The sequence below is a fragment of the Anser cygnoides genome, chromosome 1 (genome assembly GCF_040182565.1).
Source record: "Anser cygnoides isolate HZ-2024a breed goose chromosome 1, Taihu_goose_T2T_genome, whole genome shotgun sequence".
In the NCBI taxonomy this organism is placed as follows: Eukaryota; Metazoa; Chordata; class Aves; order Anseriformes; family Anatidae; genus Anser; species Anser cygnoides.
Window position 1 is genome coordinate 76607273 of NC_089873.1, and position 24730 is coordinate 76632002.

The 24730-nt window shown below is 43.8% G+C and overlaps 1 protein-coding gene across 5 annotated transcripts in view; it reads left to right on the forward strand.

The window, feature by feature from the left end:
• Positions 1-15993: 15993 nt before the first annotated feature.
• Positions 15994-24730, forward strand: part of ITPR2 (inositol 1,4,5-trisphosphate receptor type 2) — a 276712-nt gene continuing 267975 nt past the window's right edge. For 4 of the 5 annotated variants that reach the window (XM_067000431.1, XM_067000435.1, XM_067000444.1 and 1 more), the window contains exon 1: positions 15995-16276. In XM_067000431.1, the coding sequence (XP_066856532.1) occupies positions 16185-16276 (92 nt within the window). In that variant the 5' untranslated portion in view covers positions 15995-16184. Of the gene's footprint in view, positions 16277-24730 lie in introns of all 5 variants that reach the window. The other variant, XM_067000454.1, reaches the window with a different exon arrangement.

The window sequence follows — 24730 nt, forward strand, 5'->3', positions numbered from 1 at the left end:
GTCCAGGACTCAAGCAGCTACATCCAGAGGTGGTAGAGCTGGTGGGACCAGGGGGCTGGAGTGGACCAGACACATGTGCAGAGCAAGAAGCACCCCGCTGTCCCCTTTCTCCTCACCCTTTAGCACAGCTGGAGAGCTCACAAACATCCCACAAGTAGTCTTTAGACAGTTGTTATTAAAACAAAAGGTGGAGTTGCTTCTTTCAAGCGGCTGGGATATAAATCCAGAGCACTTTGACGGGGCCAGACTGCTGCTGGGCAGGTACTGAGGACTGTGAACATGTGCCACCCCAAACCAAAACCAGGGGCTCAGTGATCACCTCATCGCCTCAGGATAAATGGATGTAGAGCAAGTCTGCAAATGACTCTGTGCAGCTCAGTTAATCCAAATGGTGCTGATAGATGAGAAAATGACTAATGAAAATGATGCAGCAGCATGCAGCTTTGAAGAGAACCTGCTGCTGGGTGAGGTGGTCTTCCTTCCCCGGACCAGAAACCTTAGACCTGGCCCTGCAGAAACCAAATCCTTCAGTCCCTGGTTTGCAGTGCTCACTCTTGAGAGCTGTGCTTGAGAAGCTGCTCTGCAGCAGGGTAACCACACTGCGCTTGGTCTCATTGTCCCCCTTTTTTTAGAGGAGGTTGATGTCTTGTCCTCCTGTTTGGCTTGATACAGCTGGAAGAAGGAGACAAGCTGGCAATGCTGGCAGTTGCTTGAAGTGCTCTGGACCTGTCTATGCACATCCTCGCTCCCAAATTCCTAGGGTTTTCAGTGCAGCCTGGCCAGAATGCTGAAAAAAACTTTTGTTGTGTAATCTCTTGATCTTCTGTGTGTTTTTGCCAGTACAGGTAAAAGAGAGGTGCACTCCATGCTCTGCATGCAAGGGTGGGACGTCACCTGTGTTTCCACCAAAGTAAACAAGACATATTCCTAGGTAATTACAGAGAACGATCCGAACGAAACATCTTGTCTCTACAGCTGGTTCCTGTGACATAGCAGACAGGGCAGGGAAACTTGCCCTGCTAGGATATAATCAGTGTTTCTCTTTATTCAAACAAGAAATTAGATTCTTCAGTCTTTGCTCCAGCTAAATTCCAACCCAAGCGTGAAGGAAAGCTTTGTCTGACTGAGGTTTGCTGGGGGTAGTGGTGGTAAGATTGGTTCAATTGCTTTGCTTTCAGAGATCTGTTTTAAATTCATGAGGCAATTCTTCCCATGCCACGTCTGAGGTTTCAGGTTTGGTTCTGGATCTGTTGGACTGTGGCCTCTGGTGTCACTTCATTTCTCACTTGTGGTGTTACAGTCAATGAGAAGACTACCCCAGTGTTCACACAGGTCCAACTCTTGGGATAGAACAGCACCTTCCGTAAGCCCCAAAGGAGGCTCCCTGTGGGAAGCATTGCTTATGCAGGTAAAAGTCTGTAGGTTTTTTGTTTGTTTTTTTTTAGCAGGAGACAACACAGCTGAAAACAAAACAAAACAAACAAAAAAACCACTCAGAGTTTAGAATGCGGGTTGCAAAACAGTCTGGATCCCGCTAGATGATGTTCAACAGTAATGGAGAGATTGACAGCTTCCCCCTAGGCTTCAGCAGGGACTGAGGAGAAATCCCGAGAATTATATTTCCTTGTAGCAATGAGACACTATCTGTGTATATATAGATGCTTTAATTTGGCTGATTTGCTCTAAGTAAGTTGAGTTAATAAGATGATTGTTGGCTTTGCTTTGCAAGCTGCATACAAAACTTTTTATTGTAGCTTGCTTTATAAACTTAGCCTCTCTAAGCAAGTTAGGGGGAATTAAATCCAGACCTGTTAAAATCAGGAAAAGTTTAGCTGTTCACTTCAACTGTGGCAGGTATGCAAGAACGGCAACACTGGCTCAGATGAGTGATTTATCTAGCCCAGTACCCTCTTCCCTATCAATGGCCAGAGGTGGATGCCCGTGCAGAAGCAAGGACAAAGTACATATTTTGCAATGCTACCCCCCAACACTTCTCCAGCCAGTTCAGGAAGTCCATGAGGTGGATAATCTGCCTTTGTTTACAGTAATTTTTGTTTGGTTTCTGTGACCTTTCTTGGTTTCCCCATGAACCTATATAAACTTTTTGCACCCACCATATCCTATGAAGGAGACCTGCAGATGCATGGACTGTTGTGCAGTGGAGCATGTGTCAGTGCTTTGTTCTGTGTGTGGCTCCTTTCTGTGGCTTTGCTCTGCACTTCTCAGCTGCTGCCTTAGCAGAGACAGGGAAACACCCTGGAAGCATGCCACTCCTAATTTGGTAGACTATCATAGTCTATTTCAGTTGTCTTTAAATTTGGAGAATGTTTGTGCACTTGGTATTTTTTCTTTTATGGCAACTGTTTTATCACTGTTGTCTTTCTCTGAGACTTTTCCAATTCTAATATGTCATTTTTGAGTGGAGGGGACAGAATTGCACCCCTAATCAGGGTCTAGACAAACCTTAGGTTTATACTGCTACTGTCTGGTTTCCTCCTTATTTTTCTCCTGACAGGAGAAAGGCATCAACTCCTAACACCCCTTTTGACCATTGCTGAGCATTGGGACCATAGTGCTGGAGGGCGTGGAAAGATTTCCCCCTCCTCTACAAATTCAGCTGGCTGCACTGCAGGGCAGCTCTCTAACAGGAGCTCTTCAAGAAAAGATTGGAACAAACCCCATTTGTCTCCCATGGGGTTGAAGTACCATCACCAATGCAGATGTTATCTCCATGGCAAGTACAAGTTGGAGGGGGTTCATGTTCCTAGACACCTCTAGAAATTGTATTTGTCTTCCTTTCCTTATTTTTCTTGACACTTTTTTAAGGCCTGGTGTTTTGGGGTGGGTTGGGCAGCAAACTTGAGGCAGAGGCTGGAATCTGTTTCCCCAAATGCAGTGTTGACTGCACTCAGTGGAGTGGGAGACAGCTTACTGGCCACAAAATGCTTTTAGAGGACATGCAGCAATAAGAAACAATGTTTTTGAATGATCATCCATAAATGCTGAAAAAAAAGTGCCAGAAGCTATACTATTTTCCACTCCAAGCTGTGTTTGCTTCACTTTTTTCCTGTCTCTAATCCAAGCCATGACTAGTAATGCCTCCCTCCCCCAAAACACTGTCACCTAAATATCACTTTAAGCTTGTGGAAGAGCAGTCACAGCCTGCCTATCCTGCCTGTGATCTCCTCCATGCAGGTCTGGAGTTGTCCTCTTGCTCCCAGCACTCTTGGGAGGAAGCCCAGAGGCGAGTCCTTCATGGACATGGAAATGGTATTGCTCTGCAGGTCTGGTAACGAGGAACTGTGCTGCAGAGACGGGATGCAAGCACTGACGTCAGCGGTGTCCCCTGGTTTCTGCAGCAGTGGATTGAAGATGGTTGTGTGCACACAGCGTGTGAGGGAAAAAAAAATGCTTTTAGGTTAGTAAACACAAAATATTGTGGAAAAGGCAAGAGAGTTAAATTTACTCCTGTTTTGGAGACTTAGGATCTTCAGGCATCACAACACCCTCAGGGGGTGATACTAAAAAATAAATTAGTAACCTCATTTTTTCTGCAATTACAATCTCTGGCTTTTGTCTGGATGGGGAATTTTAGTTCAAGCCCTTCACAGTGGTGTTACAATGCATAATTATATGACTTGAGGTGCAGTTACATTGATGCAAATCGTCTGGGTGTGCTCTCTCTCCATTTAATCAGTGATTTGTTTGCCATTTGAGTACAGAAAATACTTTGTTTAAAAATGAGCTGAACATACTTCCAGTAGGAACATCAGCAGGAAATAATGAAATGTAGCTGATTTGCTACTAGTTAAGAGTACCCAAGAGCTCCCCAAGTGTAGTTCATTTACCCACAGAGCTTTATGCAACACACCGTCAGCTAATTTCACACATAATACAAACCATTCCTTACGTTCATCTCTGTTTATGGTCTTTCCCACTAATCTTTAACTGCATTAGAAACACATAAGTTGTCTCCTTTATTTACTGGGTGTTCCCCTTGATTTGAATCCTACTTTTCATTTTTGGGAATCTCTTTTTTGATGTTAACATCACTGTATGTAACATCATTGTATGGGGGCCTCAGAGCTAAATGCAGTGCTCCAGGTTGGGTTCTCACTAGAGCACAGTAGAGGGGGAGAATCCCTTCCCTCAACCTGCTGGCCATGCTCCTTTTGATGCAGCCCAGGATATGGCTAGCTTTCTGGGCTGCAAGTGCACATTGTGGGCTCATGTTGACCTTCTCATCAACCAACACCCCCAGGTCCTTCTCCTCAGGGCTACTCTCAATCCATTGTCCACCCAGCCTGTATTTGTGCTGGGGATTGCCCCGACAGAGGTGCAGGACCTTGCCCTTGGCCTTGTTGAACTGCATGAGGTCCACACAGGCCCACCTCTCAGGCCTGGCCGGGTCCCTCTGGACAGCATCCCTTCCCTACAGCCTGTTGACTGCACCATGCATGTTGGTGTCATCAGCAGATTTGCTGAGGGTGCACTCAGTCCCACTGTCCATGTCACTGACAAAGATGTTAAATGGTGCTGGTCCCAGTACTGACCCCTGAGGAGTGCCACTTGTCACTGATCTCCACCTGGGCGTTGAGACTTTGATTGCAACTCTTGGAATGCAATGTTAGTATTTTTCTGAAAATAAGTATAAGAACTTTGCAGCAAGTTCTAGGACTTTGGTCAGTGAACAAATATTGTCATCTTTGCAACTAGTAAGCTGGTGTGTGACAGTGATGTAAAGAAACTTATCAGCAGCTAAGACTATATGTGCACGCACATCAGCTCTGGGACAGATCAGTGAGATCTATCTGTGTGACAGACTCAGGTTCCACACCCAGATGAGCAACCTGAATCAAAGCCCACTGAAGATGCATTTCTGGGATTAAACAGTATGTACACCTGACCACCAATTTCTCATGATCATTTCTTAACCCTTTCCTGAGATCGCATCTAAAGGTTTGTGTTGCTGTCTGGTCTGGGTTTGCAGTGTTGCACACACTGGTCTCCTAATGAACAACGTGGGCTTCAAGGTACCATTGCACTATTAAGAGTAAATACTGATTATGAGTTTGGCAGATGAAGGAAAGCAACAAGTTTACTTTCTCTGGTCAGTAACCTATGATTTTATTTATTTATTTATTTATTTTTACAGGGAGGTGGAGAAGTGCATAGCTGCTGCCAGTGCACTGCAAATGCTGGAGTTCTTGAAGTTCTGGCTGGGCCAACGCTACACCTCCCCACTGAAGGATGTTGTTCTCCACCACGTCTATGTCAGCCTTTTAGCAGGACTTACCACCTGTATTACAAACTCTATGAACTGATATATGATACAGTACTACCATACTATCTGTAAAAATCAAAATCAAAACCCATAATCCAAAACAAACCACAGCGACCCCTGCACTCCTGTGGTTCTGTACCATATGCATATTTACTGTAAGGAACATCCTGCCTCAGACCTGTGCTATATATACCCTCCATGGGTAATACTTTGCCTTCTCACATGAAGTTTGTCACGATACATTCATTATTGTGTTGCTTTTGTACTGTGGGAATGGGAGCTAAGCCAGTTTTTCAGATGAGATAGCCAAGAGGAAACTTTAACTATCAAAATACACTCAAAGATTATAGCTTCAAGTGGAGGGCTGCTTTTCTCCACTGCTTCCAATATCCTTTTTGCTCCCTGATATATTCATAGGTGGTACACATGAAGTGGGGTCTGAAAAGGAGAAACCAAGGATATTGGGAAGTAGCAGCAGCAGTAGTGGGAGGCAGACATGAACTGTGCCTGCCATGTAACGAAGGAATGGCTTGCAGCTGCTGGAGAAATTAAAAATGGGAGGTAATATGTAACAGGTAGAAAGAGATGAGGGAGGGCTAAATGAAAGCCTGCAGTCCTGCTGCAGATCAGCAGCGGCTTGGCAGCATATACTGGGGGTTCTCACCACATTCTCAAATAACATGCTGCAGAAACATTGGTTTGGTTTGGTTTAGGGTGGGTTTGTTTGCTTGTTTCTGGTGTGTATCATACTACTTTAGCAGGAACATCACCAAGTATGAACCACAGCATCTGCCACTTTCACAGTCTTGGAGGGTTGTTCAGAGATACTATGAACACTGCTGACACTGTGCTCCCTTCTGCTGCATCCATGGAAGTAGTTGCCTATTCCCCTTTTGTAATATCAAACAACCACCACATAGTCCCAGGCGGCAGAGGTGTAGTTCAGAGCATTTCTAGAGGCTCTATGTACCACAGGAAGCATTTTTTCTCCTAGTTCTCAGGGAACAAATCATACCATGCTGAGAAATGGGCAGAGGAAAAGTAGAAGGTAGAAGAAAAACAATTTTTCTTTTTGGGAAATCTGTTTGCCTCAGCACTCATATTTTCATTGGAAAATGTAATATTTATTACATATTTTACATATTTATTACATACTTTATTACAATCAAGCCTTGGGTGAACCTCCATCCAGCCTGTACTCTGCTATGGTCAGTCTCTGCTTAACACATGTCTTGTGAGCAGCATGTTCTTAGCACTTGCAGCTACTGTATAACAAATATGCTAAAAGTGAGAAACCACTCCTGTTTGTATGTTTATGATCTTGCCAATGGAAATACAGCAGTTCCCACAGGTAGAGACATGGCTGTGAAACAGAGGTGTTAACTCTGCTGATGTCAGTCAGATATCAGGTGTGACTTTTACATTTCCCATCTGTTTTCTACCAGCAGTTTAATGTTACTGCAGTGCACTGAGGAGAGAGTGCCATCTAGTTATTCAAATCTTATGATAAATATAGAATCACAGAATGGTTTGGGTTGGAAGAAATTTTAAGATCATCCACTTCCAACCACCCTGCCATGGGCAGGGACAGCTCCCAACAGACCAGGTTGCCCAAAGTCCCATCCAGCCTGGCCTTGAACACCTCCAGGGATGGGGCATCCACAGCTTCTCTGGGCAGCCTGTGCCAGTGCTTCACCACCCTCTGAGTGATGAATTTCTTCCTAATGTCTAACCTAAATATCCCCCCTTTTAGCTTAAAGCCATTCCCTCTTTTTCTATCCCTACACTCCCTGACAAAGGGTCCCTTCCCAGCTTTCCTGTAGGCCCCCTTTAGGTACTGGAAGGCTGCTATAAGGTCTCCCCGGAGCCTTCCCTTCTCCATGCTGAACAACCCCAACTCCCTCAGCCTGTCTTCACAGGAGAGGTGCTCCAGTCCTCTGATCATCCTCGTGGCCCTCCTCCAGACTCGTTCTAACAGGTCCATGTCCTTCTTGTGCTGGGGCCCCAGAGCTAAATGCAGTGTACCAGGCAGGGTCTCACAAGAGCAGAGCAGAGGAAGACAATCACCTCCCCCGCCCTGCTGGCCATGCTCCTTTTGATGCAGCCCAGGATATGGCTAGCTTTCTGGGCTGCAAGTGCACATTGTGGGCTCATGTTGACCTTCTCATCAACCAACACCCCCAGGTCCTTCTCCTCAGGGCTATTCTCAATCCATTGTCCACCCAGCCTGTATTTGTGCTGGGGATTGCCCCGACAGAGGTGCAGGACCTTGCCCTTGGCCTTGTTGAACTGCATGAGGTCCACACAGGCCCACCTCTCAGGCCTGGCCGGGTCCCTCTGGACGGCATCCCTTCCCTACAGCCTGTTGACTGCACCATGCATGTTGGTGTCATCAGCAGATTTGCTGAGGGTGCACTCAGTCCCACTGTCCATGTCACTGACAAAGATGTTAAATGGTGCTGGTCCCAGTACTGACCCCTGAGGAGTGCCACTTGTCACTGATCTCCACCTGGGCGTCGAGCCATTGACTGCAACTATTTAAGTGCAATCAGCCAGCCAATTCCTTACCCACTGAGTAGTCCACCCATCAAATCCATGTCTTTCCAATTTACAGTCAAGGATATCATGGGAGACAGTGTCAAATGCTTTGAACAAGCCCAGGCAGATGATGTCAGTTGTTCTTCCCCTATCCACCAATGCTGTAACTCCATCATAGAAGGCCACCACATTTGTCAGGCACAATCGGCACTTAGTGAAGCTGTGTTGGTTGTCACCAATCACCTCCTTGTTTTCCATGTGCCTTAGCATTGTTTCCAGGGGGATCTGCTCCATGACTTTGCCAGGCACAGAGGTGAGACTGACTGGCCTATAGTTCCCCCTTTCCCTGGTCGTTTACAAGCAAACATACTCATATACATTTTATGTTTTTGCTCTTATTAGCTAATTCCAATTCTTTCTTTGCCTAGGACACAGTAGTAATATTCATTTCTTCTGTATCTTTAAAACAAGCAAACAAACAAACAAAAAAATCTTTTCATTACTGGGATAGCTTATCTTCTCTGCTTTTTCAGATTGAGAAAATGGAGATGGCGGGTAGTGATTCTGTTTTCTTAATGCACACTTTTGTGGTTGCCTACATGTTAGTTACAATCTAATTTCATAAACTCATCCATATTTCTAAGTTTAGCTAGTAAGATGCGAAGTGTTGTGTAAGAGTTACTGAGCAATGGGAGGTTATTTCACTGATTTAGTTTTTGTATAGCATTGAAACAGGGATTTCTTTGCATGTGCACATTATTTGTTCATTTCATTATTATGATGCTAACTTTTGAAGTATTTAAGGAAGACAACAAAATGAGGAACAAATTAAAAAAGAAAGCAAATAAAATAAAATAAATTAAAAAAAAACAAACCTGATCAGGAAAAAGGGATGGACTTAATGCAGACTTTTTTGGCAACATCTGCTTTGTGTCTCAAGACGTACCATTAACACAATGTCAAATATCAAAGTGTGGTGGGGGACAAGAAGTAAATGTACTAGGCATCACAAATGAAAAAGCATCTCAGTCATTTCCATGTGATTAATATGCAGGCTTTTGTTTGTTTTTACACTGCAGTTAAAATTTATCTATTCAGGATTGAACACGGTTTTAGACAAGATTTTGTTTCAATCCACTGCATTCTGGACTTGTAGGAAGGGAGAGTTTCCAGTCTGGGGATACAAACCTGCAGTAGTGTTTTTGATGATGTCAGTAATACTACATTGTTTGTTCGTTTGAAGTCTTTTTCTAATTCATCTCTTTTTATTCATGCTCTTATTTCCTGGGCACAACTGGGCTGAGATGACAGAAATCAGTTGACAAGATATTCAAACAGAGCACTTCCTCTATACAGGGACAGATAGAGGTAGAAGAGACTTTTGAAGATCTCAACCCAAATGCAAAATGCTGACCACAGGTGAGGTCATGGTGGCTGACACCTTCGAAGAGGATTTCTTGTATTTCCCTATCAGAATATTTTCTAGCATTTTAACCAATATAAAAAGAAATCCTTCTTGATCTCTAAGTTTTCCTTCTAGCACATTCCTGAGGCACGTCAGATATTTGGTATTGTGCTTTAAGAGAGAGGTGAGCAAGAGGAGTTATTTCTTTAACTGGATCTTAGTTCCTCCTGATTTCCCTAAATTACTTCTGTGCAGTGCCAAATACCCAGAGTCTATGGACTTAAATGGATGTAAAGACCCACGTTCACCTTCCTGATGTATATTTTCAGTCTATTTTACCCACCTGAAAGCTAGAACAGTCCTAGGATGAAGACCTGTGGTCTCGGCAATCACAAGAAATGACTGGGATTCCTGAGAAAAGCCTGTCTTTTCTTGCCTTTTCCTTGCCCAAACCCAGCTGTACTTACCAGCAAGCATTGTCACAGACTAGGAAATGCAATGCGCTTCATCCCAAAGTCTTGAAATGCTAGTATAACCCAGGAAGGATGGGCCTTGTGACAGTTGTATGAGCAAAATGAACCACAATTTTCATTTCCATCTGGTAATTTTTAATATGGTTAAAAACCAAACCAAACCAAACCAAACCAACCAACCAACCAACCAAAACAAACAAACAAAAAAAAACACAACAATGGCTGGCGTAGCCCTTAACTTATTATGTGTGTGTGTGTGTATAAGGAGTAATATGCTCACTGTGTTGGTGAAATGAGACATTTCCTACAAAAGAGCAGTATTTAAACAACAAAACTTTTAAATAAGAAAAAAAGATTGGAAAAAACATTAAAAGCAGAAGGCTTTTTAAGCAGTCCTAAAATACAAACTTCTATGTGTTTGAAACATCTTTCCTCATTCTCTGTGTGATAAAAAAGAATTAAGAAAGGTAGGGAGTTATTCCCCTCAGGTACACAATATACTCGCAGCTATATTGCAATTATAGAGATTTATTTATTTATTTATTTGTTTGTTTGTTTTATTACATCCACCAGATAAAACGGCTATAGTCTTTAGAAATAGTAATTACTGCCACCTTATCCACCTTGCAAATATAACTGCATTGTAGGCTTCATACTAGGCCCATTGTTTTTCTTAAGATTTTTTTAAGACCTGTTTTTTTAAGGCCTTTTTCTTAAGACCTGTTGTTTTGCTTAAGATCTTCATTGTGGAAATTTTGGTGAAACTTTAACAACTTTTTTTCTTCCAAAGTTAAGATACTGAGTTTCATCGAGAAATGATAATCAAAACGCTCATTGTTGCTCATAGGGTTTTGTACATAATTATTTTAATGAAGTGTTGTATATTAAGTATGTTGTATCCGCACTGCAATAGGGCCAGCCTTTCAGCTCATAATAGAGTAATACAGACAGGGCTCAAAGCACAATTGGTCTGTAGTTACAGTCACCATGCTCTACAGGTCTACTGATTCTTCTGTTGGGTAGGTCATGGTTAGGAGTGGGCTAGGGCTGAAGAAAAAAGCAGAAAATGCAGCTGAAATGGAGGCTATTTGTTTTTTCATCCTACAAAGAAGATTTATCTTTTTCCCTGTGTTTTCAGGATTGAACTTTCTAAAGTCATGAGAGCTGGCAAAAGAGAAAATTCAAACAAGGTATGTTTATCTCTTTGCTTTGTAGGGAAAGGCTTCATTTTCAGGCAGCCAAGCAGAAAAGAAACCCCAGGAGACAGTGCCTGATTAACAAGTCTCCAGGGGCTGGCAGTGAGTTCTGTAAGGTTGAAAGCAAACTTGGTGTAACTGCTGGCACTTGTTCCACATGGGAATAGTAAGTTCATTTTTGTGTGCTTCCTGATGCTTGCTCTGTGGTTGTGAGCTGATAGAAGGCAATGCATCAACTTCCTGAACTCTCTAAATAAAGCTTCCATTTTGGATAGATGTTTTCAAAGAAAGGAACATTGTACTTTCTGCTTTGGTCGAGTTCTCATATTTGGCTCTCTGAATGAACAACTTTGGTTGTTAAACAGTTGAAAACTTATTTCAAAAGGCTTGACTGTATCGCTAGCAAAAATACCTTCACTTGAATGGCTTGGAGCAGCTCTCAGAAGTTTATATACATAGCTGTTGTATTGTGCCACAGTTTGAAGGGCATCCAGGCTACTACTTTAATTTAAGTTCCTTTTACTTAAATAATTCATTCATAAGTAACTTCAGTTTTTATTATTTCTAAGTTTGTTTCTTTCAAGACTTTTTTATAGCTAACCAGCACTTATTTAACTACTTGAATTAATGCATATATTAGCTTTTCTAAATCCAGATGTATCAAACAGCAAGTGAGCCAGCCACTGCCCGTGCATGCATGTCATAATGTGAGGGAGTGAGTGTCTGTAGATAGTGACGATCCAAAGTTCATCCCCATGCCCTAGCGAAAACCTCAAAAGGTTACTTGTGAGAGCTCTTCATTTCAGGGCCACCTCTTCTGTCTGGAAAAATATGTTTACCTCCTGTGGAAAGACTAAAACCTAACTAGGTGTTATGAATTTAGCCATAATTTCCTGTTCATACTAACCAGTCTGAATAAAGTGGGTAGAGCAGCAATGATGAATGCTCTGTGTTCTCTTTTTCTCATTCTCAATCAAATAATTATACTTATTTTATGTAATTCACCATACTCCTCCTGTTTTTTTTTTGTTACTAAATCATGTACATTTCATGCACATTTCTCTTTGTCAGCCACCCCCCCCCAGGATATTCTTTTTTATTTTTATTTTTTTTTTCCCAGATACTTAATATTCTGTATGGCACTAATGCCAACTGATTGTTTAAAACAACAGTGTAAAGAGTTAACTCCCATGATGATAAAAGAGGCAAAATGAGTGTCCACACCTAGCTAGCTATTAAGAAATCATCTAGTACTCTGGCATTTGCTATAGGCAAAATAAAGCACTAGCAGCAATAAATCAATTCTTGTGTGCAGGTATTGTCAAAATAAGCTGTTCTGGCTCTCTCTCATCAACTGTTAGGCCAATAATGCTGTTTTTTGTACATCCAAACATTTTGAAATGCCGTTGTGCCCAAGGAATATCTAAGCTGTTTCAAATGTGACTATCCACAAGGTAAGGGGTGTCATGGGTGTCTCCAGCTTGTGTGGGAAACTTCATTAGGTGCCTTAAAAAACTTCATTAGGTGCCTCCCTCAAGTAAGCTACAATTGTACGTTGCCTGAGATGAGTGCATAAAAAATATTACAGATAGAGCTGGGCTCTAAAATCAGAGATGATCTTAAATATCAAAATGTCTTTAATGGTTTGATATTCCTCCCCCCCCCCTTTATTTTTTCTTCACATCAGAAGGATGAGAAACAAAACCAAGGCTTTGGGTCCAAACTTTCACATCCTTGTATGCTAAAGCTCTATGGGGCCTGGGTTTTGGCCTAGTTCCATCTATATCTATTGTATTGAAACAGTTAAAGGCATTCTTCTCTTCCCATTTTTCCCCTGCAGCTGGAAAGCACTATACTCCGCTTTCACGAAAACAAACATCAGTGCTACTTGTTGTATAAGCCTCTAATTGGTCCAGTTTGCTTTCACTAGAGTGGCCTATATATCTGTAACTTCATACAAGAGGTAGATTGTATAGGTGCAGGATTAAAGACTTTCCATCAGACAATGTTCAAATCCGTGAAATATTCAGCTTCTGTCAGGAGCTTCCCTGTTTATACAAGACAAACAGGAAATTTAGATATCATTGCATTTTTGTTCCTTTTCTACCCTTCATGTCTTAGGAAGATGTCAGCTTATTTAATTTATTCTAATTTTATTTTATTTTGAGTCTAAGGTCATTCTGATTTTGTGCATTTTCACATCTAAAGTGAATGTTCAAATGCTGCAGAGGGGTGCTTTTATTAACTTCTCTGTGGATAAACTGATTTTCTTCTGTGCCTCAGCACTGGAACAAACACCAAAATATAGGATGTAGAGATCATGATAAAACGTGTTAAAAAATATCTAAAAATACAGAGATTTCATTTTTATAATGCTGCTGCAAGCATCACTAGAAATAGATTATTTTCTGAAAATAAGTAATAGACTCTAAAAGAAAGTTGAGTAAGAAAGATTTCTTAACTTTTACAACACTGAATAATGTGTGCACTGGGGCAGTGTGTCAGCACTAGCCAATGATATCTGCATCTTGGTCCTATTGAATGGAGAAGCCTGTATTGCTAACTTGGGAATAAAAGGTTTCTGGAAATAACCAACAAAAAGTGAATTCCCTTTATTGACTAAGCAGCCTCACCTTCACCCTGTAGCTAATTGCACGGTTAAAAGTAGTAGTAAAAATATTCACATTGATCAACCAAGTTGGTTTAGTTCTGCTCTAGAGAAATTTAGCAATATTTCATTTACAATTTCTGACCATGCTTATTTTTTTTTTCTATGTAGACTTGCTATGACAAAATCTCTTTCATTTTAATTATATTTTTCCAGATACTATCTTCATAAAACTAACATTCAGAGAGGCACAACCATTACTTTTAATGGGGGGGGGGGGGGAGTTAATGCTTGTTAAAAATGCTGGAGGAGCATTTGTCACTACTGAAGCTTTCTGTGTGCAAGGAGAGGATCAGCAAGGATTCCTCTGGTCTGCTTACCCTATGTGATCTTTGCACCGATTTAAGACCCGATCTAAAAAAGCAGGTAAGCGCTTGATTATTTTCACCATATTAATCTAGTAATGTAAGTGAGATCGTTAGGCTGTTTCAAGGATATGGGTTTAAAATGAAGCATTTGCTTAAATACCTGCCTGCTTTGACCTTTACTCCCCCCAACCTCCACCCCCAAATGCTGATTTCATAAGGCTCATTTCTATCTAAAAGCCATCACTGCTTGGAATTGGATCAAGATTTCCAGTTCTTTTCATATATATCATTAGAGAGCTAGGAGGCATTAACAGCTTTCAGCTGTGAGTGTGCTCCAGCTGAGCTGGGATGAGCAAGCCTAGGGATGAAGGGGAATGCAGTCCCATCAGTCTGAGCTTCGCCACAGTAAGCATATGCTAATTATTTTCTAAAATTACTCTTGTAATGCCCAAACTCAATTGGCGAGGGTATAGCTATGGTATACTGTCCTGCTTCACAGCTGGCAACTGAGGGGGATGCCTCGGGTATCAGGGGACACTTCAAATGGCACCATATTACCCATGTTTAGGCAACAGTTGAACCTTTCTGTGTGCAAACAGTCCCAAGGGGTGATTTTCTGCCAGGCGGATACAGCTGTTTCAGCAGGCAGGCTCGATGCTCGGCCAAGTTCTGAGTCCATCCCCAGGAAAACTCCCACTGATCTCAAGCATGCCAGGGTCTGCTGTTGGGAAATGAAACCTGCCTGACTGAAGAGTCTTAATTAGGCAATTAAAGCCTGATGTAAAATTGCTGAGATAAACAGGGTCTGGAGGCACAGAATATTGACAGTGCATCGTAAAACCTTTGCTGTTCAGCCCCAGGCTTCAGACTGTCCAGGACTCGTTTCAGGAAACAAAGCACCAGGCTCCTCTGCTGCCTCATAGCTCCTGTCAGGGACCCCAGGGTCAAGCTTTTTCACTCACTCAGCACGCGGGTGTGAGCATTAGCTTCTCTCCTTTGGCGCTGCTCTGACTTCGCTTCAAATTCTCATTAGTTTTAATCAAGTCCAACTTTGGGATTTAATACCTGTGTTCTGGGTGGTTTGAAATGCCCAATTTTCGGTTTCCCTGTGCTGACGCTGTTGCCAGCACAGGGAAGTGCAGCTCTGTCATCTCTCCTGTCCCACCCCAGCTGCATATCGGTTCCTACGTCCCTCCAGTGGCTCCTGTTTCCTTCCCACTGTCACCTCAGCAGTGGGGTGGCATCTGCTGCTCAGTTTGTTGTCCCTGAGCCAGTTTCCATAAGCCCTTTCACAGCTGGGGACTCCAGCCAGCTGCTTGGTTCATGCAGGAAGCCTCATCGCCTTCTGAACTGACCTGAAGTTTTTGTTTCTTTTGCAGAAGCATTTTAATAATCATGGTTATTCGAGGAGACTGAACTGGAAGAATCTGGTGTCAGAGCTAGGGCTTGTGTGTACACTTGTATGTAAGAAGAGCGCAAGCTCAGGTCCTTGATCGTGGCTTTGTATCCTGGTGGATACAAAGAGTTGACAAATTCGGAATGTATGTGTAAGAGAGCAAAAGGGGGGAGTCTAGAATGATGTAACAGGCTTTTCTGTACAGGCCAGATGGTAAAACTTTTTATTTTCTTTTAACTTTAATTTGAAGACTCAGCATTTCTGATGCCAAGAACTTACGCTCAGTAAAAAGTGAGATAAGGCTGGAATCTGTAAATATGGGAAATTAAATACAAGTGGGAAGTTCTCTACTCATTCCCCATTTACAGCAAATCTGCAGCCAGACTTACGCTCTCGGCCTATTATTTGGGACAGCAAGAGATTAGTAGTGTGCAGCCATGCTGTTGGACCAGGGGTGAACCACTGGCTTATAAATGCCAACAAAATCGCCTGAAAAACACACGGGTTATAAACAGTGGTGCCTGAGAGCCGTGCTGGGCAGGGGGCTGTACCCGCTCTCCTCACAGAATGGAGGTCCCTCGTCCCCCCGCCGCCCGGGGCTGCCGGCGGCCGCTCCCCCCGGCAGCGGCGGCCACGCGGTCGGGCCCGGGGCCGGTCGGGGCGGGCCGGGGCAGGCGAGGCGGCGCCGGGAGGCGGTGCGGGGCGCCGGGAGGCGGCGCGGGGCGCCGCGGCGGGCGGTGGAGGGCAGCGGCGGCGCGCTCATGTCAGCCCCGGCAGCGCCGCGGTGAGGGCCGCGGCCGGGCCCGCGCTCGCCGCCCGCTCCGCAGCGCTTAGACGGCCGCCCCCCGGCCCGGCTCGGAGGGAGAGCGGTGCGCGTGTGTGAGGGGAGCGCGGAACGGGCTGAAAATGAGGCAAAATGTCTGAGAAAATGTCCAGCTTTCTGTACATCGGGGACATCGTGTCCCTCTACGCCGAGGGCTCTGTCAACGGCTTTATCAGCACTCTGGGGTGAGTGCGGGGCAGGAAGCGCCCGGCGGCGGCGCAGCGGGCAAAGGAGGAAGCGCGGGGCCGGGGGGCCACGGCAGCGCTCGCAGCCGCCCGGGGGGAGTCCGGACCGGGCGCCCGGGGGGGTGCCGGGGGCTGCTGGGGGTGCCCACGGCTCGGCGCGATCCCCGCGGCTTCGCCCGGCCGGGCCGGACCAAACCGGAACCGGGCAGCGCCGGCGGCGGCACCGGCCCCGTTCGGCACCGGGGCGCTCTGCGGGGTACCTGCGGCTCGCTTCCACTTGGTTTCACTTCCTTTCGGCTCATTTCATTTTATTATAGTTTATTTCATTTTCATTTTATTACTATTTTATGTTTTTTAATAATTTTATCTTTTTTTTTTTGGGGGGGGGGGGCTGCTTTACTTCAGAGATGCAAAGGATGAGAACTTGACTCGCTCTCATAATCAGCTCGTTGCCCCCTTTCCCTCTCACCGGTGTTCAGCTGAGGTCTTACCTGCAATAAGCAGACGTTTCTAGTCAGATATTTCACGGGGATGCTTTTTTTTTTCCATCAGCTGTTCTTTCTCTTCACAGGATGAAAAGTTGTAGTTTAACTTGGGCTGTAGCGCTCCTGCTTGCTTGAGGCTTTCATTAGCGCTGTAAATCCCCTGCCTGGAACCCTAGAGAAGCACGCTGACATGACGTTAGGAGTGCACCGATACCTTTCTTTAAACTGTCACATCGCGTGGTCGCAGCGACAGATCCTGAGGGTGCAGTGGTTCCCTCTGATGTTGGTAGGAGAGCTGCAGCAGTTTCAGTGATTTTTGTGGCACGGCCAAAGTAAGCACGTCCTTAACCATTTGTCAGTGGAAATGTCTCCTGCGCTGCATGAATCATAGCAATTCGATTGGCGAGGCAGCTCAAACTCTGGTTAAATATCAGTGCTGTTTATTGTTTAAACATCAGCAGTACCTTGAGAACAACAGTTAAGCAAACATATCCCTTGCTAAAGCTGATCCTCTGCTAATTAACGTGTGCCTGGTTATTGCCCCTGCCTGTTGTTTTGGACTGCTGGTGGCCTGAGGTCTCTTCGGTGGGGACTGCAGGGCAAAGTCAGGGCAGTACCAACATGCTAACAGCTAATGCCTGTGCCTATGTCTGTGTCACCTGCTGGGGTACCCTGACTGGAAAAAAGCTGCTGTTGAAGGTCATCTGTATTTCTTTATCTTATTATTACTTCCTATCCTTGCTGTTCAATCATTTCATCAGTTTACAAGTATTTTTCCATAGTTTGTTCCTCTATTTGTTAGTTTTGTGCCTTTTCTATCTGTGACTGTCTGTATTTTGTCTCACATCTCCTTTTGTTTTGCTGACTCCTGTCATTTTAAATCCTGCCTTCTGCAACTGGTAATCACTGGATATTGTTTCTTATTCTTGTAGCCCCTGCATTTCTTCTTTGTTGTCATAATTTTGTTGTTGTTTGGTTCTGTCTCATTGCTGCATCTAGGGGAAGCTAAGTTTCCCATACTTTACTTTTACTACTTGTTATGTTAAGAAATGTACCTCATTTCACAGAATACCCGCTTGTCTGTGGTCACAGACATTCCTGCTGTGACCGGTGCTGGTACCACTGCACATTTCATAAACGCATGCTGGCGTTCCCGTGTCGCAACCCAGAGGCCCTCCATTCATCCCTTGGAGTTAGGTCAGAACATTTGCCCCAGGTTTTATAGACGAGAAGCCAAGATAGCAGCTTGCCTGAGGCACACGGGAGCTCTTCCGCAAGAGAAGTAATTGAAGTCAAGCTAACACCCTAACTAACTGACTATTCAGGCTTTCTTCTCATAAGAGCCAGCTGAAGAAAACCACCTGGGATATGAGACAGGATGCCTCTGCGCATCTCTCCTTCAGCAGCAGGCATTGCCAGGGCTTCAAGTATGCTGAGGTAGCTCTGGTCTCTCCTCAGTGCAGCAGTTCTGTATCCTGCTCCCCAGCTGGGTACGGGCATCTGCAGAGCCGGCAGACTGGAGTTGAGGAGCTGAAGGCCTTGAAGGAAACATGAAGATACCAGTGGAAAACTCCCACGTCTACTAAATGGGAGCGCTGACCCCTCTGCTGGTGGTACGGGAGTTTGGACAGAAATGTAAGGTTGTGCTGCCAGGTCCTGTTACCTGTGCCAGCTAGTGAAATTACTGCCTTTGGAGCGGTTGCAGCAACACAAGAGGCAGAGGAAACACCAGTAAGTTCAGGGAAGAAGTTTGCCCAGCTGTGCATTCAGTGTGTGCTTGTGGCTGGACTTCTGTCTCCTGCATGCCCGTAGGCCCTTTGTTCAGCCCACACGTCTGATGGAGGCAGCCCTACCTTGCCGAGGTGCTACATGCATGTTGGCGAGGATGAAGAGGGTAAGAGCTGGGATGACTGCTTCCTCACTTCCTTTGACCGATGTGGATCCCTGTTTTTTTACCTCCTGCTGGTGTTGCTCAGGGTGCCATTTTGCAAGGTGCCAGGAGAGGAGGGAAAATTAGCTCGTGGCTCACATCCTTAAGGCCATCAGATAGTCTCATATGGAACTTTAAAGTTCTTGCAATAACTTTAAATCCAGGTCGGGTCTAGTGATTCTGCAGCAGGGAGAGAGTTCTGTTTATTTTAAGCTGTCAAAGGCTAATTGTTTCTTAAACAAAGCACAAGTGAGGCCATTCTATAAATAAGATAAGAAAGTGCACAGCACCTCTCTAAGTGGGAGAGGCCTGTCACGTAAGCGGCCTTACTCCTTGAGGAGTTGAACCAGCTCAACAGATTAGTTCTGAGGTAGAGATTTCCAGGCAAAGGCTGGGTTTCATGCATTTTCAGAATATTTTTTGCTCACTTGCTGATGCAGAAATTTTCACGTGCTCAGTTTGCTCATGAAACTTAACTCCAAGAGAAAGAGGCAGCTGAAATGTGCACATCAAGCACAGGGTGAGCTTAATATCTACTGGAATGTGAGTGTGGGATTCTTCTTCCTGTGCAGTGAGGAGGTCCAGGGGGTCCTCTGTGTCTGGGAGACAGGGGATCCATGTCCCGCATCTAGGCAAGTATGCCGAGGTGGTGCTGGGTGAAGGCAGGAATGCCTCTCCATGCCTCCCTCTGCAAAAATGGAGTCACTGGAATGATGAGGTGCTGGAAGTGGGACCCAAAAGATTGCAGCACTTCTTGGAGGTGGAAGAAACCTGTGTTCCTGTCCTTGTCTCAGGACATTTTTCTGTATTTACTATAAACAGCTGTTGGATGAAACACAGCATGAGGGCATTACTTTCAGATTTAATCCCTGGTAGTCAGAAGAGGAAACTGAACATCTCTTCCGCATCTCAAGTCAGCAGTGTAGTACTGGATGGGGGCAGGGAGAGGGAAGTGAGGCGGCACCACTCCTAATTCTTCATCTTGTATCTGTATTTAAAATAAGAGAGTGGCTGTGCACAGGTTTTTGGAAGAAGGGGCATGAAAACCTGTCTTCAGGAGGATGTTCCAGGCTGTGGATCCCAAGTGGACAGGAGCACCTCTGGGTCATCTTTGAGAGGGTTTTAGGGCTTAGCATTCTCTGTTGGCTGCTGCAGGTCTTGGGGATAGTTGAGATACGGTGTCCAAGCAATCGCCTGCTCTTTTTTCTGTTTGCGTTGATTCTGGATCTGGATGCTGCTTTGAGGTGCTGATGATGTCCAGTCTCAAGCGTCTGTGAGTTGTTTCTTCTCCTCAACATCCCCTTTTTAAAAAGGAGAAAGTTTATACATGTAAAAGTAGATCATCATTCAATTTAGTAGAGAAAAGGAAATGTTTGGGAAAAGTAATTTACATCCATGCGTAATTTTCTGCCATTTCAAAATATATTTGTTACTGGATTATTGAGCTGTGCTAATAATGCTTTTTCTCCTTGTTTTTCAACCCTTAGAGTGCCTTAGCTTCTGCACGGTTTGAGGCTTTATGTCCCGGAGGAAGTAACGTGACAGAGCTAGGCAATGAATCTGAGTATTTTACTCTGTCCTTCAGTAGTGTCTGAACCCTGAGACCACCTTCCCCAGAGTCTTGGCAGTAAATGTGGGCATTGATGTTGGGAATTAGAGCTACTGTTAATCACCTTTAGGCACAATGAGGGGAAAAAAAAGTATTCTTGACTGGGGAGGCGGAAAAAAGTAAGAACGACTGCCAGCATCAGCTGCTGGAAAGTTTGACAATGGGGCTGTTAGTCACCATCAGTGGCTGCATTCCTGTCTCACCTCCATAAAGGCGCTTCGGTGCTGTGGCAGGAGAGAGAGACCTCATGGAACGCAATTAATGGAGCATGCAGCTGGAGCTGCCTGCTAGGTAATATATGACCCTGTGTGGCAAGGAGTGCCAAGGCTTATTTCTAATTAGCAGCAAAAAATGTGTTGTAAAGTATTCATACTTTTTTTTCTCAAGTTTAGTGTTGATTTGGCTTGAGCAACGTTGCTCAATTTGTCAAGTGCTTGCTTGAACTTTCTTAGTTGAAATGAGTATCACAGTTTTATTCTGGCTCCTTCACTGGGCTTTAGTCTGTCTTGCTGAATTTGGACTTCATGCAAACAACATCAGTCATATTTTGAGAAAAGGCAAGGTTAAGTAGAAAGTGCATATGGAACAGCATAAATCAAAATATTACAAATATTGTGAAGGCTAAAATGTGTCATCTTGGTGGCCTCAGAAACGGTGCTAAGAAAAAAGATGTAGTGACTGATGATGCTGTGACACGCCACTGTATTTTCATCAGTGCACTTGTTTTCACTCTTCTCTTCTACTGCCTGAAAACGTAAACTCTGGTTAAGGAGCATCGTATATGTCCTTTAATAGCAGCAATTTTTTCTTTCTTTTGCCAGCTAACAAAATGCAATTAGGAGAGAATAAAAAGCCTAAAGAAAGTAAAAGTGGCACAACTGGAATTACTCTTAATCTAATTCTGATATATACAGAACCAAATATGTGGAACAAGGGAGGGAAGATGGATTTCTGCTTTCATGTGGGCAAAAGTACTTCTGTGTTTTGTTACGTAGGTACTTTATTTTCCTGATTGACAGTACCAGTAAGACTTGTCCATTAGGTTCTGTTTCTTAATATTTTTTCCTACTTTTTAGGCTTAGTGTTTTCAGAAACACACTTCTTTTGTCGTCTTCCTAATGCAAAAGCACTGATCTGTACCCTGCAACTTCTTTGAATGTATGCTGATGTAACTGGAAACATAAATTGGCTAATTATATGGCACTTTTCAGATATATGGTGTATTTCTTTTCTGTGATAACTTTTTTAAAGCATAAGATATACTATATGCACTATTAGATACCTTCATTGACTTTATAATAAATGCCACATAAGCAGAGATACAGACGTATAAATAAAACTCCCTATCTTGCCTACCTTGCAATCCTATGCATATATCAAAGCTTACATCCTCTGTAATTATCCCATTACATTAACAATTAGGCACTGCTCCAACTTTGCTGCTTATAATGAACTTATTTTGATGCTCATCTCAAATATTTTAACAACAGTGCCTTCCTTAAATAAACAATGGCACGGAGCTTTCCACAAAGCACTCTTGTGGGAATGCAGCAAGTAATGAGCCCCAGAGGTGGCTGGTTTCTCTCACAAGTTGTACTTGCACACAAAACACAGCTCGAGTGCGAAGGAGCATAGGAGTAGCCTTAATTACAGTGTAATGATTTATGAGACTGTATGCTGAAATGTAATATCCTTGGTTCAAAGAGCTCGTTATCAGACAAGCAGACGTGGAGAGAAAAGCGGGGTTAGGGAAAGAACCAATTGATTTAAAGTGAATTTATCCCAAAGCTGTGTGGTGGTAATGGAAATGAGAGAGGACTTGAATTTTAAGTGGAGACAAATGGTGTGGCTGTTTCTACTTCTGTAGTTCTCGACAGGACTATGGGTGGTGTGGGAAGTAGTCAGGAAAGAGGGGAGATTGTTTAACTTTCATCACTTCAAATCATATTTAACTTCCTTCTGTGTACCAAAGGGATTAACCAAACAGTCTTTATGTGGTTCCCTGACCCACTTGCAGTCACAGGTATCCTATATTTTGAAAGTGTCCCAGAAGGAAGAGTCGGCTCAGTCTGTGACTCCTCCAGCTTGGAACACCGCCTGGTGAGAAGTGCATAAACCTTTGGTCAGCCAGGCTGAACCGCCGGGCTCCTTGCTGCTGATGGTACAGGCTGTTATAGTTTGGCTACTGCACGGTGCTGCATACTGTGAAATACCACAAAGCCATGTCCTCTGTGTGTGTTTAATGCTCCTAAAAGTCTGGTTTCTACCTACTTTGAAAAGTCTGTTACATTTTGTGTGAATGGGAGACTGGCAAAGTTCAGGCGTAACTTTGCACTCAGGAATGTTTATAGAAAAAAATGGAGAAAGGAAAATGAATGGTAGTTCAGGGTTTTACTTTTTTTTCCTTGTCTGAACTGATTCTTTTAAACCTTCATTTACGTTATTTATAAACCTAATTTCCTCTAAGTGTTTGAATCAGTATTTCCACTGGTGCATCAATGTGCAGACACTTCCATCGTAGGTCTTGGATTCAGTTGTTTCCAGTGGTGCTAAACCTTGACTGCTTGGACCAAGAGTAAGATGATTGGGGTTGAATGTTTTTGTGTGGAAAGGTTCAGATAAAATGGCAGGAACATTTCTGAGAACAGGGTGAACAAAAATGCGTTTGTTATCCCTGCAGCCCTGTGTGGAGAAGCTGCAGCACAGTCTTGATGCCTGCTCTTCCTCTAGCACAAAGGGCTCCTCTTCCTCTGCTCCTCTTAAAATTTTCCCAGCTTTTGATAGGAGTGAGCCCTGGAATGATCTCACTGAGGCCACTGTGATAGTGTGGGCTGTCCTGGCACCTGCCTCGGGCTGGAGGGCAGTGAATATTACCTGGAAGAGGCAACTTCTCTGCTGGCTCTGGCTGCCGTGGGGTCTGAAGCTGGCTTGCAGTATGTGCGTCCCAGTTCTCAGGGGCTTCCACTTCTGGGAGGCATGGCAAAACTTTGCTTGCTCAATTGCTGCCCTTCTGTTCTCTGTCTCTGGGGGAGTAAAAAAAAGTTCTTGTTTTTGTTTTTTTTTTACTACCTCAGTTTGCTTTAAATCTGAAACAAACAAATTGCATTCTAGCGAAGTAATGATTTTGATTAAGAATTGGAAACAGTTAAAGAAGGAAAGCAAAAGACAGAAAACACAGGCTTAATATAAACTTGTTATTAACGTATTGTATGAGGTATTGCTTGAGATGGTGGAGAGCTATTTTGGCTGCAGCAGGCAAACAGTTGGGTCAGAAGTGGTCCTGTCACTCTAGGTCTGTCTTTCTGACCATCTTTCTGTGCCCAAATCTACACATCATATGCTTTTTTTTTTTTTTGATTGCTCTTGATAAGAACAACGCTTCATGCGCAGCATGTAATTTTAAAGCATGTCTTATTTACTGCTTAGAAATAGAGGAAAGACAACCCCAGAGCGCTGACCTGGCAGGACTGCCTGGGGGCTGTGTGTGCACTGCTGCTCTGGTAAATCATGGGTAAATCCTATAAGCAGGGTTTTCCTTGTGGCTACTTCAATTGGTGATCATGGGAAGACTGTCTTTCCCATGCTTTCTGGACTCCCTTTCTGGCCTTTGGATAACACAGAGGAAAAGGGGGAGATAGGTGCCATTGGTGAATGGAGAGTGAGGTGGTAGAGAAATGAAGAGAGCAATGTCCGGAAGCTGCTGTGTGCATGGGAAGAGGTAGGTCTGTGTGGTGGGGCAGTAACTGAATGAATGGTCGAAAAGGCAGCACGCATTAGAAAGGAAGTAGAAGTGAATAGAAACAGAAGATGACAGATAGTTGTTGAGAGATCTGCAGTCCCCTACTGTCAGAAAATAGCTCTGAAAGCTACTAGCAAGCCTTATTTCTTTTCAAATTACATAGAAGCAAGCAGCCTGGCCCTGTTGCTGTTAAGTGTGCTATTTCACATGGTAGATGTCTGTGTGTGTTCTCATTCAACCCAGTATTTTTTTGGGGGATTTTTGGTTTATGAAAATGCATAATAATACTACCTTCCATAAAAGAATGTCTGAATTACAAAATGAGTTCCTCAAAAAGAAAGAAATAGCAATTTTGCAGTTTTAAGATTGCCTATGCTACCTCACGCAATTCTCTGTAAAAACATGACGCAGTCCTTACTGACATGGTCATGTCCTATACTGCAGTGTATGGCAGGCTTGCTAAGTGCATGGGAAATCCAATGCTTTGGTAACAACTAAGCATTTATATAATGAATTCTGGTACTCCTGTAATCTTCTTATATATAATAAGTTTAGGACAGTTCATCTGAAATTCCCCTTTGGGTTGGTTACTGCTGCGTGATAGAAGGCATGGAGTTGAAATTCATTTGAAGTTAATTGGCAGAAGAAGGCTAGAAAAGCATATCCAAGTGTGGTTGTTATCGTTTGATGC